At 45.7% G+C, this 15405-nt stretch overlaps 1 protein-coding gene across 2 annotated transcripts in view; it reads left to right on the top strand.

Annotated features, from left to right (window-relative positions):
- Nucleotides 1–15405, top strand: part of LOC126539320 (snRNA-activating protein complex subunit 4-like) — a 229024-nt gene that overhangs the window by 178593 nt on the left and 35026 nt on the right. The window contains exon 11 of one of the 2 annotated variants that reach the window (XM_055075534.2): nucleotides 1021–5777. The exons of the other annotated variant lie outside the window; for it this stretch is intronic. Within the exon in view, the coding sequence (XP_054931509.1) occupies nucleotides 1021–1208 (188 nt within the window). The 3' untranslated portion in view covers nucleotides 1209–5777. Of the gene's footprint in view, nucleotides 1–1020; nucleotides 5778–15405 lie in introns of those variants that run through there. 2 annotated transcript variants of the gene reach the window in all.

The following is a 15405-nucleotide window of genomic DNA, read 5'->3' on the forward strand; positions in this document are numbered from 1 at the left end:
ACTGGCCGATTTTTCTGACGCATTTGCGGCCCCTAGGGAGTTCGAAAAATCGGACGTGGACTGTGCAACTGACCAAGAAGATGCTTCAAGTGGTCTGTGCGGCGAACGAGTGGCGGAAGGAGGACAAGAACAGAAAGGGTGTACACATTGAGGAATGAACGGGAAAGGAAGAGTGCTGCCACTGATTTGAAGAAGCTTAAGTTGAAAAAACAGTGTTGGCTGATGCTGAGATGCAGGTGTCCCTCATACAAACCAAAATAAACTTTTGAAAGCGGTGAAACACAACACTGAGGTGTGCGCAGGCTGAGAGTATGTCAGGACAGTTGAGGTTGACTTATGAGCTGTTGAGAGAGAATCTCAATTGTGACAAAGTTTGGGCCTCATACCAATGAGCTTGCTATCAGTTGATAGAAATAGCTCATATTCGAAAATATTTGCTTCTGTATGCATCTCCTTTTTATTCGTATTTGAGAATGTCTGACTCGATTTGCAATTTTTTTCGAAGACATTTTATTTGCTGTGCCTTTTACTAACCCCTCCCTTCTATTCTCTTTTTGAATAACATAAACACTACTCCTTAGTATTCAAATTGGACTAAGTCGTTTTTCTTTAAGTTTGTCGAATGCTTACTAGAGAGTGACAGCATCGGGCGATATGGTTTCAGCCCGTCTTGACATAAAACAGTTCTGCATCACTCAGGGAATTTTGCAAAGTCACTCAGGGAAAACCTGGAAAACTCAGGGAATTTGTAAATGTCAATTTGGTAGACACCCTGATAGTCCGATATCCAGGTAACTAATATCTCAGCAAGGCCAGTAGTTTTTAGCTTCAAAATTAATTTTTATATTTCTGAGTTTATTTAGGATATCAACACTAGGGTCATTAATGTTTTTTTTAGCATGTCAATAAACTGGGATTAAGGAGTTGCTAACTTTTTACTAAATATTGATGTAATGTGACTAAATTTGTTGCTAAAACTGTCAAGTGAATTTTGAATAATGTAGACTGTTGTGTCGGCAGCGGCAGGCAAGCGGGGGCCCGCGACCAGCGAACGCGCGGCGACCACCCGACGCAGAGAGGGAGACGCGGAGCCAACTGCTCCTGATGAAAACCGGACAAGGACTGGGCCGGCTCGCGGCCGTTTATTACCAAAAAAGGACTTCACACGCCAGATGACACCTCCCGGTTGGTCCAAGCTCATCACATGACAGAAGGGGGGTGCGCCATCTAGTTAGACTACTACGAAACATAAATGTATGATAACACAGAGATCTGGCTGGGGGCGACACTATACTACATCATCCCCCCCTGGAAACAAAGTAAGCATACAGAGAAACATGCACACAAGACGCACACTTAAGTCCAAGGACAAACTCAGTTAGTTCCCCCCCACGTTCACACACACGCGCACCAGTCGCACACAAGGCACGCACTTAAGTCCCCAAGAAATTCAGTTCGTTCCCGCCCAAGTCCACACGCGCACCAAACTTGGGGCACCAAAACACAGGCAGTCACTCAAAACAAAATCTGACAAGGAACACGGCACAAGACTCACTGCACCGCAACAAGGAACACATTTTATACCTGTGTTAACGAAACATGTGAACTGTCTCCTAAATGTCACAGCGAGGCCCCTAGCCATGGCGTTTCGAAGACGGCAATACGCTCTACATTCAAGAAACATAATCATCGAGCCACGGAGGCCGTTTTCTGTCACGATGAGAACGCGTGCGTACCTCGGAAGAACTTTGGGGGTTGCGACGCGTATCGGTCGACTTCAAAGACCCAGTCGTCCCACTACTATTTCCCTCCCCCTGGTTAGACAATTGAATGTGGGTGTCACTCAAAGCTGGAGAGGGTTGCCCAGGAAGCTCCTCTCGACGTCCCAACAAATCCTGGGAGGCTACCGATTCCGCCACGAAATCGGAGACGACTGCTGACTGTGTAGATTCGGAAGTGATACAGTCAGGCGAACTACTTAGCTGATGCTTATAACTATGAGAAGACGATGTCACTACAGACGAGTCATCAGAATGACTATCCAAGTTTGAATATGAGTACAAAAAGTCTCTATCACTTGTACACAATGTACTATCTGCTGAATCCTTTATCACTAGGGTTAACTTAGACACATGCCACGTCTTCCCATCACTGAGTAGAAAAATAGATGGTCCTATCTGGGCCTTAACTGTACGAGGTTTATTGTACTTAAAAAATTCTTTCCTGTTAAATCTTGTTCTGACAGTGTCTCCCACCTTGATACGAGTTGCCTGAGCACCTCTACGTTTGTCTACGTACTATTTAGTCTGCCACTGTTTCTGCAAGACCCTTTCTTGAACTTGAGGCACCAAGACTGTCCTGTTCCCGTAGATCTACACAGAGCCGCATGGTTCCATCCTTCTTGCGCACCACCACGAGTGGAGACACCCACTCAGAAGCCTCGACGCGCTCGATGACGTCGCAGTCCTCGAGACGTCGCAATTCATTTGTGACCTGGTCACGGAGAGCCAGGGGTAGCCAGCGCAACTTTGAAGATACTGGTTTCGCATCTTGCTGCCGATGAATTCGGTGCACAAAGTTGTTGACGAGACCCAACTCGTCACTGAAGAGGTGATCAAAACCCGGAGGCACACCTGTGGGGCTCTGTACTGAAGGAAGCGATGGTAGACATGTCAGCGACGTACCGTCGATCTGTATGCCCAAGCGTTGGATGGCGTCTAAACCCAGCAGTGATGTTCCTGTAGTCGTTACGTGGAACGTGACGGAGTATGACCTTTGGAAAAACTGGACAGTGGCTTGAAACAGGCCTTGAATGTTGATGCGTTGCTTGGAGAAATTTCTCAAGTCCACTGTTGTTTGTGACAGCCTGTGCTGTCGACTAAAGTGATTTCTAAAATCTTCGGCCGTCATGAATGACACAGACGCTCCCGTATCCACCAGCAGTCGCATGGAGACGCCGTTAACTACGACCGGAACTTCCAAATCTTTTTTAGTTTCAAAAGCGCTTACCGTCAAGACAGACACGGACGGCTGCCCTGCGGAATTTGACGAAGACAGCGTCTCTGCGGAAGAGACGTGTTGCACCGCTGTTCGGGTCTTTCGACATACCGAAGCGAAATGGCCCAACGTGTGGCAGGCATTGCATCGCCGATTTCTTGCTGGACAATTCCTGTAAGACGCGATATGGTTCCTGCTGCCACACCGATCGCATGCACCACGGTTCCCGGAGGAGCCATGTGTGAACTGTCGGCCCTCTTCTCGGAAGAAGTCGGCTCTCTTGGCGGCTTCTCGGAAGAAGTCTGTTATCTTGGCGGCTTCTCAGAAGAAGTCGGCCATCTTCATGGCCTGCCGGACTAAATCGGCCATCTTGGCAGCTTCTCGGAAGAACTCTGTCATCTTGGCCCGTAGACGGAACGCCAAGTTGAGTTTCCTCGATTCTTTGTACATTTTCGGAGCCGAACGCGCGGTTCGCTCGATGCAAGGCTTCTAAAGAGCGTCCAATTTCTTCTGCCTTGTCCAGGGACAGGGTTTCGCCATGAGCTAATAACTTTTCGCGAACGCTGGCGTTCGCTACCCCATGTATTATTTGGTCTCGGACGCGCTCATTGTAGGTTGTGCCGAAGTTGCACTGTACCGCCTTCTCCTTCAGTGCAGTCACGAATTCCAGGAATCCTTCTCCCTCAAACTGCCTTCGACTGGTGAATTCGTGCCTCTCCACCAGAACATTTGTTGACGCGGCGAACAGCCGGTCAAGCCGCTGCAAGAGTTCCTGGAACTCTGACGCTGGCGTGACCGTATCGCTTGACGTTGATGCTGCGCCGGTCGACTGCCTTGCTGCTTCGCTTGACGCTGACGCTGCGCCGGTTAACTGCCTTGCTGCTTCCTGCTTCCTGCTCCTCGTCTGCAAAGTACTTTCGTTGTCCCTCACGCCCGAGAGCGCTGACGAGCGCGGACGCTCGTCGAGCGTCCGTCCAGTCGCCACTGCCAGCCGCTTCGAGGTGGGCCTGAAAAATTTTTTTCCATCGATACCATGGAATTAACGGTGGCCCGGGCACTTCAAGAAAAACGGGAAGGTTCGCCGAAAAGGAAGCCATGCCCGGTAGCATGCAGGAGACAGTGCAGAAAACAAGCCGGAGCCTTCAGCAGGAATGGAGCAAGGAAGAACAAGGGGGGCGAGAAGGCCTAGGCTCGGAAGCCTCGCGACGCCAAGTGCGTCGGCGGCGTTTGCTTGCCGTGCAGACACAGGAAGGGACACTTCACTTACGAAGCTCGTTGGTTTCCCGGGGCTTCGGTCGGAACCGCAGCGGGAATCCCATCCTCGTCGCAGAGAGGGAGACGTGGAGCCAACTGCACCTGATTGAAAACCGGACAAGGCACAAGGACTGGGCCGGCTCGCGGCCGTTTATTACCAAAAAAGGACTTCACACGCCCGATGACACCTCCCGATTGGTCCAAGCGCGTCACATGATAGAAGGGGGTGCGCCATCTAGTTAGACTACTACGAAACATAAATGTATGATAACACAGAGATCTGGCAGGGGGCGACACTATACTACATAGACATTGTGGAAACCATAATATTAAGCTAACATAACATAACACTTCTACCAAAACGCTTCATGCTCATCTGGTGTGCATGCAAGGGATTGACAGTGAATTTACCAGCAGGGTGCAATGGGAAGTTTTGGCTTTGTTAATGTATTTACAAAACAGTAGATGATTACAGTTGAAATACTTCATCTACCTGCAGATGATAACGTTACAGAACCAGCACAGGTAGAAAAAAAAATGGTTAGCCTGTATTCTTCTAGCAGAAAAATTCACTTAGTCCACATTATGTCTCCAGATTTTCATAGCTTATAGTGCTCACAGAAAGAAAACTAAATTGCTCGTTAACGCAGCAAGGTCAAATACTACATTGCCATTTCTTGATCCACCTGAAAGCTCTGTGCTATCAATTTGTCCGAAAGCTGTCAGATTTGCGTGAACCAGCCCAGCCACTCCAATGTGCGTGCGATTCTGCAGTTGATCTAAATCTTGCCATGAAATTTATTGCTGTAAGTGTTGGATCATTTACTTTCTTATGTCGTTTTGGCCATCTCATGTGCCTGGTGTTGTCCTTTATCTGTGTATAAAAGTCAAGGTGTGTAAATTAATGCATACGGTTGTTAGTCTGCACTCTGTCTGTGGACTCCTTGTCTCTTCCCAAGTAGTAGTGCTGTTTTCATCTGATCTTGAACCAATTAGCCCGATAGTCAATCCTCACAGAGTGGCTGTTTCCACACAGAGACATTGAAAAGTTTTACCGTGATACACGGACAGCTAGCATACATTGCAATAAACAGATGTCTTCTGTCACTCTTAGCATAGAAGGTAGAAGGTAGCCATAGCTCTTTCCCATTGAGACAAAAAAGCAGCAGGGGAATGTTCTTAAAGGGACACTAAAAGTAAATATTACGTCAAGCTAAAGTGATGGATTAGTGCTTTAGAATTTCTAAGGGATCAATATTATCACGAACAGAGCCTTAATAATTGAGAAATTGAGGTAAATTCAGGACATGATGAGAGACTCCACCGAGACATTCAAATACTTGCCCGATGACGAAAGCACTCCTCAGTTAAATTATGTCACTAATTGCACAAAACGCGTTGCACAACATCCTTGCATTGCCAACACAACATCCTTGCATATACCACTCGTTGCACAAAACATCCTTGCATTGTATTATAAGATGAAATAAAATGCAACTTGTCCAGTTCTATTTCATTTTTAGAAAAAATAACTGACTGAAATTATTCATCACAATGATACGGGCGGTCGAAAGGTTTCGTTTTCGCTCGACTCCGAGGCCACCCATGCTTTCACGTTTAAGTAGTCATCGCGTCGTGCTGCGCTGGTTTTGCTGGCTCACGAAACTCACACAAACTGCAAGTAGCAGAGAATTCAACTTCCATGTCATGTCGCGGGATTCCCGAATGGTCTACGCCAGTTGACCAAAAAGCAGATGCAGAGGCGAATCCACCACTCTGACTTGACTCAGTACCGCCGTCTGTTGGGCGCCATTTTACTCACCGATGGCAGCAAAGGGTGGTGACAGCGTATGCAACGTCACCACTCCTGTGGTTGGGTGGTGGGAGATTTGAATGTCTTAAAAGGTATTCGCACTCTTCAGATGCAATTTTCTTGGCACGAAACAAGCGTTGCAAGGTTTCTGGCAGGGTACTTAAACAGTCCATGTCAACTTAGAATTTGCCTTTAGTGTCCCTTTAATGTGCTACAACTGAACACAGCTAGGCAAGGTACCAGTGCAGTGACTCCAGAAGCATGTTCTGAACACAGACAGTGTAGGGGAAAAAAACAGTAGCATTTTTGTATTGTTTTAAAGAAAACATTCTGTTTCTATATAGTATATGTAAAATATTCATACCTGCATCCCTCTGGTGACCACGGCATCGCCCAGCGCGATCACCGCTGTATGAGATGTTATGCTCACACTATGCGCCATGCGCAGTGCCTGTAGAGGCAACACTGAAAGCTGCGTGGCGGCGGCCGTTCGAAGCGTACGCGGGCCTCGTGCCAGAGGTGCCTGCTTGCACAGCAGGCATGACTGAAGTGTGTGCGTGTGGTTTACCGCTTGTGCGCGTCCCAAGTAGTTACTTCTGCGGTGTCAATGTGTGCAAGGAAATCGCACTGTACAATAGTGGACTTGTGTCGACTTCACGGCTGTCTAGGACGACATTGTCTCCTTACGTGCCAAGTGTTTGCCGCAGATGAGCATCAACAAGTTTGCCTACGATTTGGAGCTCATGGCCAATATGCTGCTTTCATTACAATGCCCCCTGCCGCTGATGGCTTCATTTGTTGACCCATGAACCAACGTTCTTTGTGCACACACTTGCTTCTTTTACATGCCATGTATTTTTATAGTAGGTTGAGGGAGCGCTGTCGTGCCTGCGAATGCATGGTTCATACAGGCGCTGCCATGTGAGAAGCCAGCAATAGTAAAATTTGCAAACCAGCACGATGAGCTTGAGCAAAATAGCACATATAGGACTCCGGCAATAATTAAGGGTTGATTCTTTTTGTGCTTTCGTCATCTGCACTGCATGGATTTCAAATGTTCCATCGTTAAACAAGCAGAGCGCTTCGATGATTTCACGGGAGCACGCAAGTGAGATATCAGAAGACACCATAGCTGAAAATTTGCCTGCCTGGTCAGCCAAGAGCATATTACTTTTCTATTTTATGTTATTTTTTAGTGTCTCCATCATTTTTACTAGTATCACCCTCGCACCCAAATACTGAATTAAACCGCATGTTGTATCGCCTGTTGTAGTGCACCGAGTCTCAATAGCCAATGCGGCGCTTTTTATTTAGTCAAGAGATTACGTTGACACATGATTAACAGTGTGAAAGCAATTACTGTGAAAGCAAATACTAATTAACAGTGTGAAAGCAAATCATTTTCAAAGCAGAGACAACTACAATGAAGCAACATGAACATATATTGACCCATTTCATACGATGCAGAAAAAAAGAACAAGCACTCACTAGCGGCGCTTGCAAGTAAAGAAAGCAAAAAAAGAAACATGGAGGTTTCAGAATTGACCACAATGCATGACACAGCTGGAGTAAAGTGAATCTGCTTTAGTTGCAGACATCAGGGCTTCGAAGTTCAGGTGTTTCCCATTACCACGAAATGATATTAAGAGGAATTCAAAACGAGGTTGAATGCCCTGTCAAAAGCCTTTAATTCTCACAGACACCACGTTGTACAGTCAACAAATAGATAGCTGAGGCAAGCATACACTGAACGTTCTATGCCACAAGTCGCATTTCATTGGCATCGATAGCTAGAGCAACAGTTGATTCCGTGCAACGCATAGGAGACTGCGTGATGCTTTTTTTGAAGACGCCGTCACCAGGGGGGGGGTATTCTGTAAGAGTCCACCTAGCGGACCGTCCATTTCGGCCGCTGCTGATTGGCTAGGGCTGCTCATCTCCTCCACGCTCGTACAGCTACATCCAATCAGCAGCGGCCGAGAATGGACAGTCCGCTAGGTGGACTCTTACAGAACCCCCCCCCCCCCACCTTCTTGCTTTTTAATACAGAACCCTTTGTTCAAAGCATCTACACACAATGAGCACTTCGCAGCTTTGCCGTGTTTTCCATTCATCATGTTCTATGCCAGTGCCCACAGTACAGTATGTAGAAACAATCGTTCTCCGTCGTGCTAAACCAGTTCGATGACCAGCTGCTGTCGGAAGAAAGAATTTTACGACATCTATGCGACTTAACATCGCATCAAAAGGCTATGCAAGCGCTCTTTTTCAGATCGACCGGCCTGTGTGAACGCCTATGATTGGAACGCCTTTTCTGCTATCTGCTTTTTTTTAAAGTGAAGCTTTCTTAGCCTTTTCCTTCGGCTTTACCACTGCTGCTGCTGCTGTGGCTGCTGTATTCAAGCACACCGCGTCCAAGGGGGGGTTGGGCGGGGTTCAGAGTGTGTGTATACATTTCAGTGTGTTTCATTTCATTTCAGTATACTCTGTGTGTATACAGAGTGTGTGTATACATTTCAGGGGCGAGTTAGAGAGGAATGGCAATGCTAGAAACTCGTTTTCACCCCACCGCGTCGAATGTGCACAATGCCGTCTGGAGTTCCCTGGCTGTCGCCACATTAGCGTCTTGACAGCTGCAATTATCTGTGACTCCCCTCAGAAGCATTGCAGAAACTGCAATGCTACTGCAATGCTTCTGAGGCTTCCCTTTCTACTAACGTGAGTAGATAGAACTGCAGGAAAGAGGGAGGAAAAGAGGCAGTTCCCATAGAAGGGAGGGGCGGGGGGGGGGGGGGGGGGTGACGTGAGAAGGCAAGCAAACCCTACTACTATACGATGGCGGTTGTGGGGAAACTGGATAAGCTTAAGTTCAAGGTGCGGAACAATACGTTGCTTCTATTTCTAAAAAATAAACGCCATGCAAATATGTCAAGTGGAGAAACTATGCAGGACGTGCAGAAGCAGAGCCGCATTAATTAAAGCGCACCGCAGGGTCCAGGCGACACCACGGAAGCGGTTGACCGTCAAATCAACACTTATGTGCCCGCCGCGGTAGCTTTGCGGCTATGGCATTGCTAGAGGTCCGGACTTGATCCCGTTCGCGGCAGCCGCATTTCGATGGGGGCGAAATAGAAAACGCACGTGCACTTAGATTTTGGGACACATTAAAAAGCATCACGGTGTGAAAATTAATCCGGAGTCCGCCACTATGGCGTGCCTCATAATACGATTGCGGTCTTGGCACATACAGCCCCATAATCCAATTCACTTTTAATACTTCTGCCACAATGCGATGTGCCCTGTAAGGCATATGCTCAGTCCTGAGCATATGAAATATGGTGCACAACGCCTCAAGCAAACACTTCTCCCTCCGTGCTCTGTGTACTACGCAGACAAACAGCACTGGTGCCCGCAAGGTAACGTTTAACATCAACTCACCACTCTCGTGTTAGACTAAATGTTGAAGAAATTAAGCTTAACCATAAAAATCACCGCTAACTATCATCAATCAAAGCATCCAGCACAGAATACTTCGTTTAAATCAATTCCCACAGTGCATTTTTTTTTCTTCGTTTTCTTTACTTTTTTTTTTCTTTCTCCTCTCGCTCTTTGTCGTCTTTACGTACTCTATATGCCCCACCCCAGTGCAGGGCATAAATCCAGAAACTCGCTTCTGGTTAACTTTCCTGCCTTTCCTTTCTCTCTCTCTCTCTCTCGACAGCTTCACTTCGCATTCTCTGCATGTTTTCTTTCTTCAAAGGGGAGCATCTCATCTCATCAGTAACAACAACCTAATATTTATTGTTTCTTCTGGACTGTAAACGAGGCGACGAAGTTTAAACAACCCGCCGTGGTTGCTTTATGGCTACGGTGTTGGGCTACTAAGCACAAGGTCACGGGATCAAATCCTGGCCAAGGCGGCCACGTTTTGATGGGGGGAAAATGCGAAAACACCCAAGTACTTATATTTAGGTGCACCTTAAACATCTCTGGGGGTCCAAATTTTCAGAGTCCCCCACTACGGCATGCCTCATAAGCAGATCATGGTTTTGGCACGTAAAACCCCATAATCTAATAACCTAATCTAAGCTTAAACATGGAAGCGTTCACTAAAGGTGCAAAGACATCAAGAAAAAAATAAAAACATAGTGATCACTCTAAAACTGCACTAAACAAAGCGCGATTGCTTATCTTCTGTGTCGAACAGCCGCGATCCACAGCCATCATCGCTCTTGATCGTGAAACCGCATCGGCAACTAAGTGGGTGCCTGGCAATGTTTTATATGTTTTAAAGCACCCAACTACGCAAAGTTGTTTCAAGACATCGCTAAAGGCTGACAAAATCTTTAAATCCTGATCAAGAATGCAAACATGACAGCACGCGCATAGGCGCGGACGGGAACAGTGCTCGTCCGAGCCCGTCTACGCTTCGTAGCCTTGACGACAGGCAGCATTGTCGGCGTTTTGCATCATATAATATTTTTTGCCATGCATCTCTTTTACTGTAGGGCATTTAGCCTACACGTCTTCTATAAGAGCTTATATAAACACTAATTATGTGTGCTTCATCAGGTATATTAGAAAATATCCACATACACAAGGAAAACAAGAAACACTTGAAGCTGAATTTTCAGCAAATAACATTTATTACTCCTCCCCGGAAACTTTAGTTTTTCAAAAAAATAATATTTTATATGGACTCTATGAATATCGTGAAAGAAAAAAACAATATCCAGATTTGATAAATCAGCGCCTTGTAGTAGTTGAAGGTTATATGGATGTGGTTGGTTTTCCTTGAATTGCCAATACCCCGACTTTTTGTGCCATTATTACCAACCTCCTTGTGAAAATTTCTCAAAATCACTTCACCAACATTATGGCGTGTATCTTGATATTCTTTGCCTATATTACCTAGGCCAACAATCATTTTTATTTTAGGCATTTTTTGTAGTATTATTTAGTTGTAGTCTGTCTAGGAGTATTTTAGTTAAACTATTTAGCGTTGATTATGCTAATGTCCAACCACACTCAGGTTCTCAAGCAAATGCTGCTATTTATAATGCTGTCTTAAAACCAGGTGATACTATTCTTGGTATGGATTTAGGTGCTGGTGGGCACCTATGGTCAGCCAAGAGCAAGAAAAGGTGAGGATATAAATATATCATTACGTCTAAATGTTGAAGATGCAATCAAGGGCGGTAAGAGAACAGTTTCATATAGTTATCATCCAGATTTTCACATTTTTATTCACAAAGGTATCCATGCTGCAAGTTCTCTTTATAAGCGCGTGCAATCAAAAAACTGTGATTAGAATATAGAATAAAACACAAACAAAGCAAAAGCACATATGTTCCTTCCATCTTTTTACCCTCAGCTGCAGATTCAGTGTAGAAGAAAGAGGGAAAGCAATCTAACAGGAATCGCACAAACATAAGCACAGGAAATGCATACGCACTCAAAGTCCCCAGCTCCTGGGGTGTGCTTTTACTGCAGTGTACTAATGTAAAAACTGAGCACTTTCATCAGGCCGGTGGACACGGAATTAAAATAGTTAATACATACTTATTATTTTATGTTACACACTTGCACAAAAAACATGCATCAGTACAGTTCTATATCTTTAATTGCGAAAGCTGCAAGGATTAGTGCTCTGCTGGTGCAATTACATCATTTGCAATATATACAAGTAATGATGAAGCAGTGCATCGGTTTACAAGTGAAAACTATGGGTTATCAGTCCTCATTGTCATCGTGCAAAGCTCAATGAAATACCCCGTCTTTTTGGAGGAATTGAGGTCATACCGCTGAACTGGCATGGACAAGAAAGACAACAGGACGTACACTAACTATCAACTGATTTTATTTCAGAAGGGCATGGTACTGTACTTATATGGAAAAACCAAATAGAAAGTAGAAATCATCACACATTCAAACCAGCATTTTCCAGATAGGCAATTTCTCTTCCGCTCAGAGGAATTGATAAGGCGTTAATGCAGTCGGCACTCTCTTTTGCAATCAAGCTTGCTTCGAGAATGTATCGTTATCCCTATTTCTATACATGTTGGAGCAATCCTTAAACAGTGGTTCACACACATAATCATCAAAATGCACTGAAACATGCCCATCTCGATAACAATTCAATTTAGCCTATTAATTAATCTGTCGTTGAGGCATCTACCTACCTTTTTATTTTCTGCTTGAGAGTATGTTTACAACCCCCGTTCCGATCTGCTCTGTGTCTGAAAACAAACAGTGCTTGAAGGGGGCCGAGGAAGAACTGTGCGCAGAACACTGTGGTATGCATTGCTCGCAGCAGAATGATTCTTTATGCGCACGAGCTCATTCAAGGCAGTGCCACTTCATCATACGGCTCTAGACGGCCCACTTATGGACTCGGGTCCAAAACTTCAAGGTAGAGGTAATGAGCAGACAAAGAGAAAAGGAGAGAGATGGATAGCAGCACATACTTAACGTACACAGTTTGTTTCAGATATCAAAGGTATGATAACATATAGACACCTTACTGATCACCTCAAAGACCAAAAGTGGCTGTTTGCTCAACAGTCCTGGTGACAAATTCTTTGACCATGTCTACTAAATTGAGCATGGCAGTCCTTTCCTGGTGAACATGCAGAGTTAGAAGATGTATTAGCCTCGTCTGCATCACCCGCTGCAGTGGCGTAGCGGCTATGGTGTTGCGCTGCTAAGCACAAGGTCGCGAGACTAGAAATGTTTGTGCCTAGCAATGCCTTCTTCAGCTGTTACATGTAATTTAGCTAGGCTGACGTCATTCTTTTGCTCGGCTGCCAGTGACTCACTGTCCACATGTAAGAGCCAATCAAAGTTCTTTAAGGCCGGTGATAGTAACGACCCTGTCTCCCTTGTGAGTGCGTCAGCTGGCTCCCTGCAGGCGTGAACTTTGACACATGCCTGATCATTGTGCTGATCAGCTGGCAGGATTTCCTCACCCACTCTTTCATGCCTTGAGCCTAGCTCGGTTTCTGTTGCCGAGGCTGCCTCTTTTGTTACTTCTGCTGGAGCGGCCTTTGCATTTTCAGACAAGCTTTGGATAGTGTCGACACCTGTACTACACCCCCTCAAAGTTTCAGCCCCTTCTCACGCAGTAACTGATCCGACCGGCTTGAAAAATTGTTAGGATACTCCAGTGCCAAGAATGTGGAAACTGCAGCCTCAGTCACAAGCTCCCCAAACGGCCCACTGATTTTGTCTTTTGCCATCGGCAGACACACACTCTGTTTAACCTGTTTAATCCAGGCTACATCTCCAATGAAGGCATCTACCGTCAGGTAAGACAGACGAACAATGTCCATGGGGGCGGCACTGTCTCAGCATCTGGCATGGTTTTCCATTAATATGCAGGTCGTGAAGACATGGGCTTAAAAAAGTTCCATGTTCTTGTCTCTTTCATCCACGTAAGAGAAAACTACGCTAGGCTTCCCGCAGTTTGCAGCAATATGTCCGAGTTTGCGGCACTTATAGCAGCGGATCGGTCTAAAAGATTTGAAAAGATTCAAATTCCTTTTTCGGCTATTTTTGTATGGTTTCGCCATTTTACTTCTCCTCACTGTTTTCTCACGTCCTTTTCTCCATGTCTACATGCTTCAGTCATTTCATATGCGATCACTTTTTCAACAGAAATTGTTTCCGCGCTCCATTTCGATCATCCCCATTTCCTTCCTCGACGTTCAGCTTTCTAAGTGTTGCGTACTCTTTGGCTAATTTGGCCGTCCATTCCACAATGCTTATGTTTCCTGTGTGTTTTTCTTGCACCCACAGCTTCCCACAAGCATCCCACAGATTATGGGATGCTTTTGTAAAACTGCTATAGACACATGCATTCAATAATCTTGTCTCTGCTCTTGTATGCTTCCTCACTTTTCAACCACTCGACTAGGTTTGCCTTTAAGCCATATGCGAACTCCAGATATCCCGTGCTTCGAAACCTTTGCCGAAAAGCTTCGGCTAAAAGGCGGTACTTCTTCAAAAGGCTACCTTTAACCTTCGCATAAACATATGCATCTTGCACACTAAATCTGGCGATTGCTTCAGCAGCCTCACATGGCAACATAGACAGGAACCGCTGTGGCCATGTACTCGGAGCAAAGTTCATCTTCTCACAACTCCTTTCAAAATTTCCTAGGAACAAACCTATGCCTTTCCCGACTTCAAATGGCTTTAACAGCCTATCCAGGGGTATGATTCTTGCTCACTTGTTCGTTCCAGAACCCCTTCACTCGCTTGAGACGACTCCAAACGTTTACTTTCATGGTCAGGTTGCACTTACTCGCAATCTTTCTTGTGCTCCCCTCGGTCCCGTTCTCTCTCTCTCTATCCCGTTTGTCTCTTTTCCTAAAAAGTTCTAACCCAATTCCAATGTCCTCCTCACTGGCCTGTTCAAAAATCAGCTTTAATATTTCTGATTTCATAATTTCCTTGTGTACCTCTAGGCCCAGTTCCTCACCGACAACCAACAATTCGTCTCTCAGCAGTGTCCTCAAATCCATGATTGCTGCTTTACTGCCTTGGTGCTGCTCGCTAAATATAACTAGGTAAACACAACCTAGCTTACAATGAACGATTCAGCTTCCCTACTCTTCTAAACTGAACAACCACAATATGCAGCCTAGAGAGTCTAAGCAAAAAGCAAGCACTCACCGCGGACATAGCACCACATCGCAAAGTCCGTCTCACCGCTGCCTGCCAGTTGTAAGAGTTGGGGTCAGGCATGTAAAAAGGGGTAGCTAGCCCATGCCGTCATCCGACTCAACCACGCTAAGGACGTTGTTGAAGGGAGGAAGAGGTTCTCATCGAGAACAAGGAGTACTCGATTTATTTACAATATCTACATGAAGAGCAAAGAATGTTATATCTCATCAGTCTAGCATGGCTGAAGTGAAGCATACCAAGGAGCCGAAAACGTCTCCTGTAAGAGTTGGGGTTGGGCATTAAATAGATGGTAGCTGGCCCATGCCGTTGTCCGACTCATCCACGCTATGGACGTTGTTGAAGGGAGGCACTTGTTCTCATCGAGAACGAGGAATATGGGATTTATTTACAGTATCTACATGAGGGTGGAGAACGTTACAATTCATCAGTCCAGCATGACTGAAAGAAAAAGCACACCAAGCAGCCGTAAACGGCTGCTTAAAAACACTCTGTCCTCCCTAGATCCCTAAGTTAGGGAAAACGGCCATTCAACCTTCGACCAATGGGAGCGTCCAAAGTCATCGTCATCGACCCTCCTTTGAGGGGGAGGGTTCACACACTCACTTCCGCACTTTGGTTTCACTGAACACACCGACGTGAGAGGGTTCTTGTAG

Source organism: Dermacentor andersoni, chromosome 11 (assembly GCF_023375885.2).
Source record: "Dermacentor andersoni chromosome 11, qqDerAnde1_hic_scaffold, whole genome shotgun sequence".
In the NCBI taxonomy this organism is placed as follows: Eukaryota; Metazoa; Arthropoda; class Arachnida; order Ixodida; family Ixodidae; genus Dermacentor; species Dermacentor andersoni.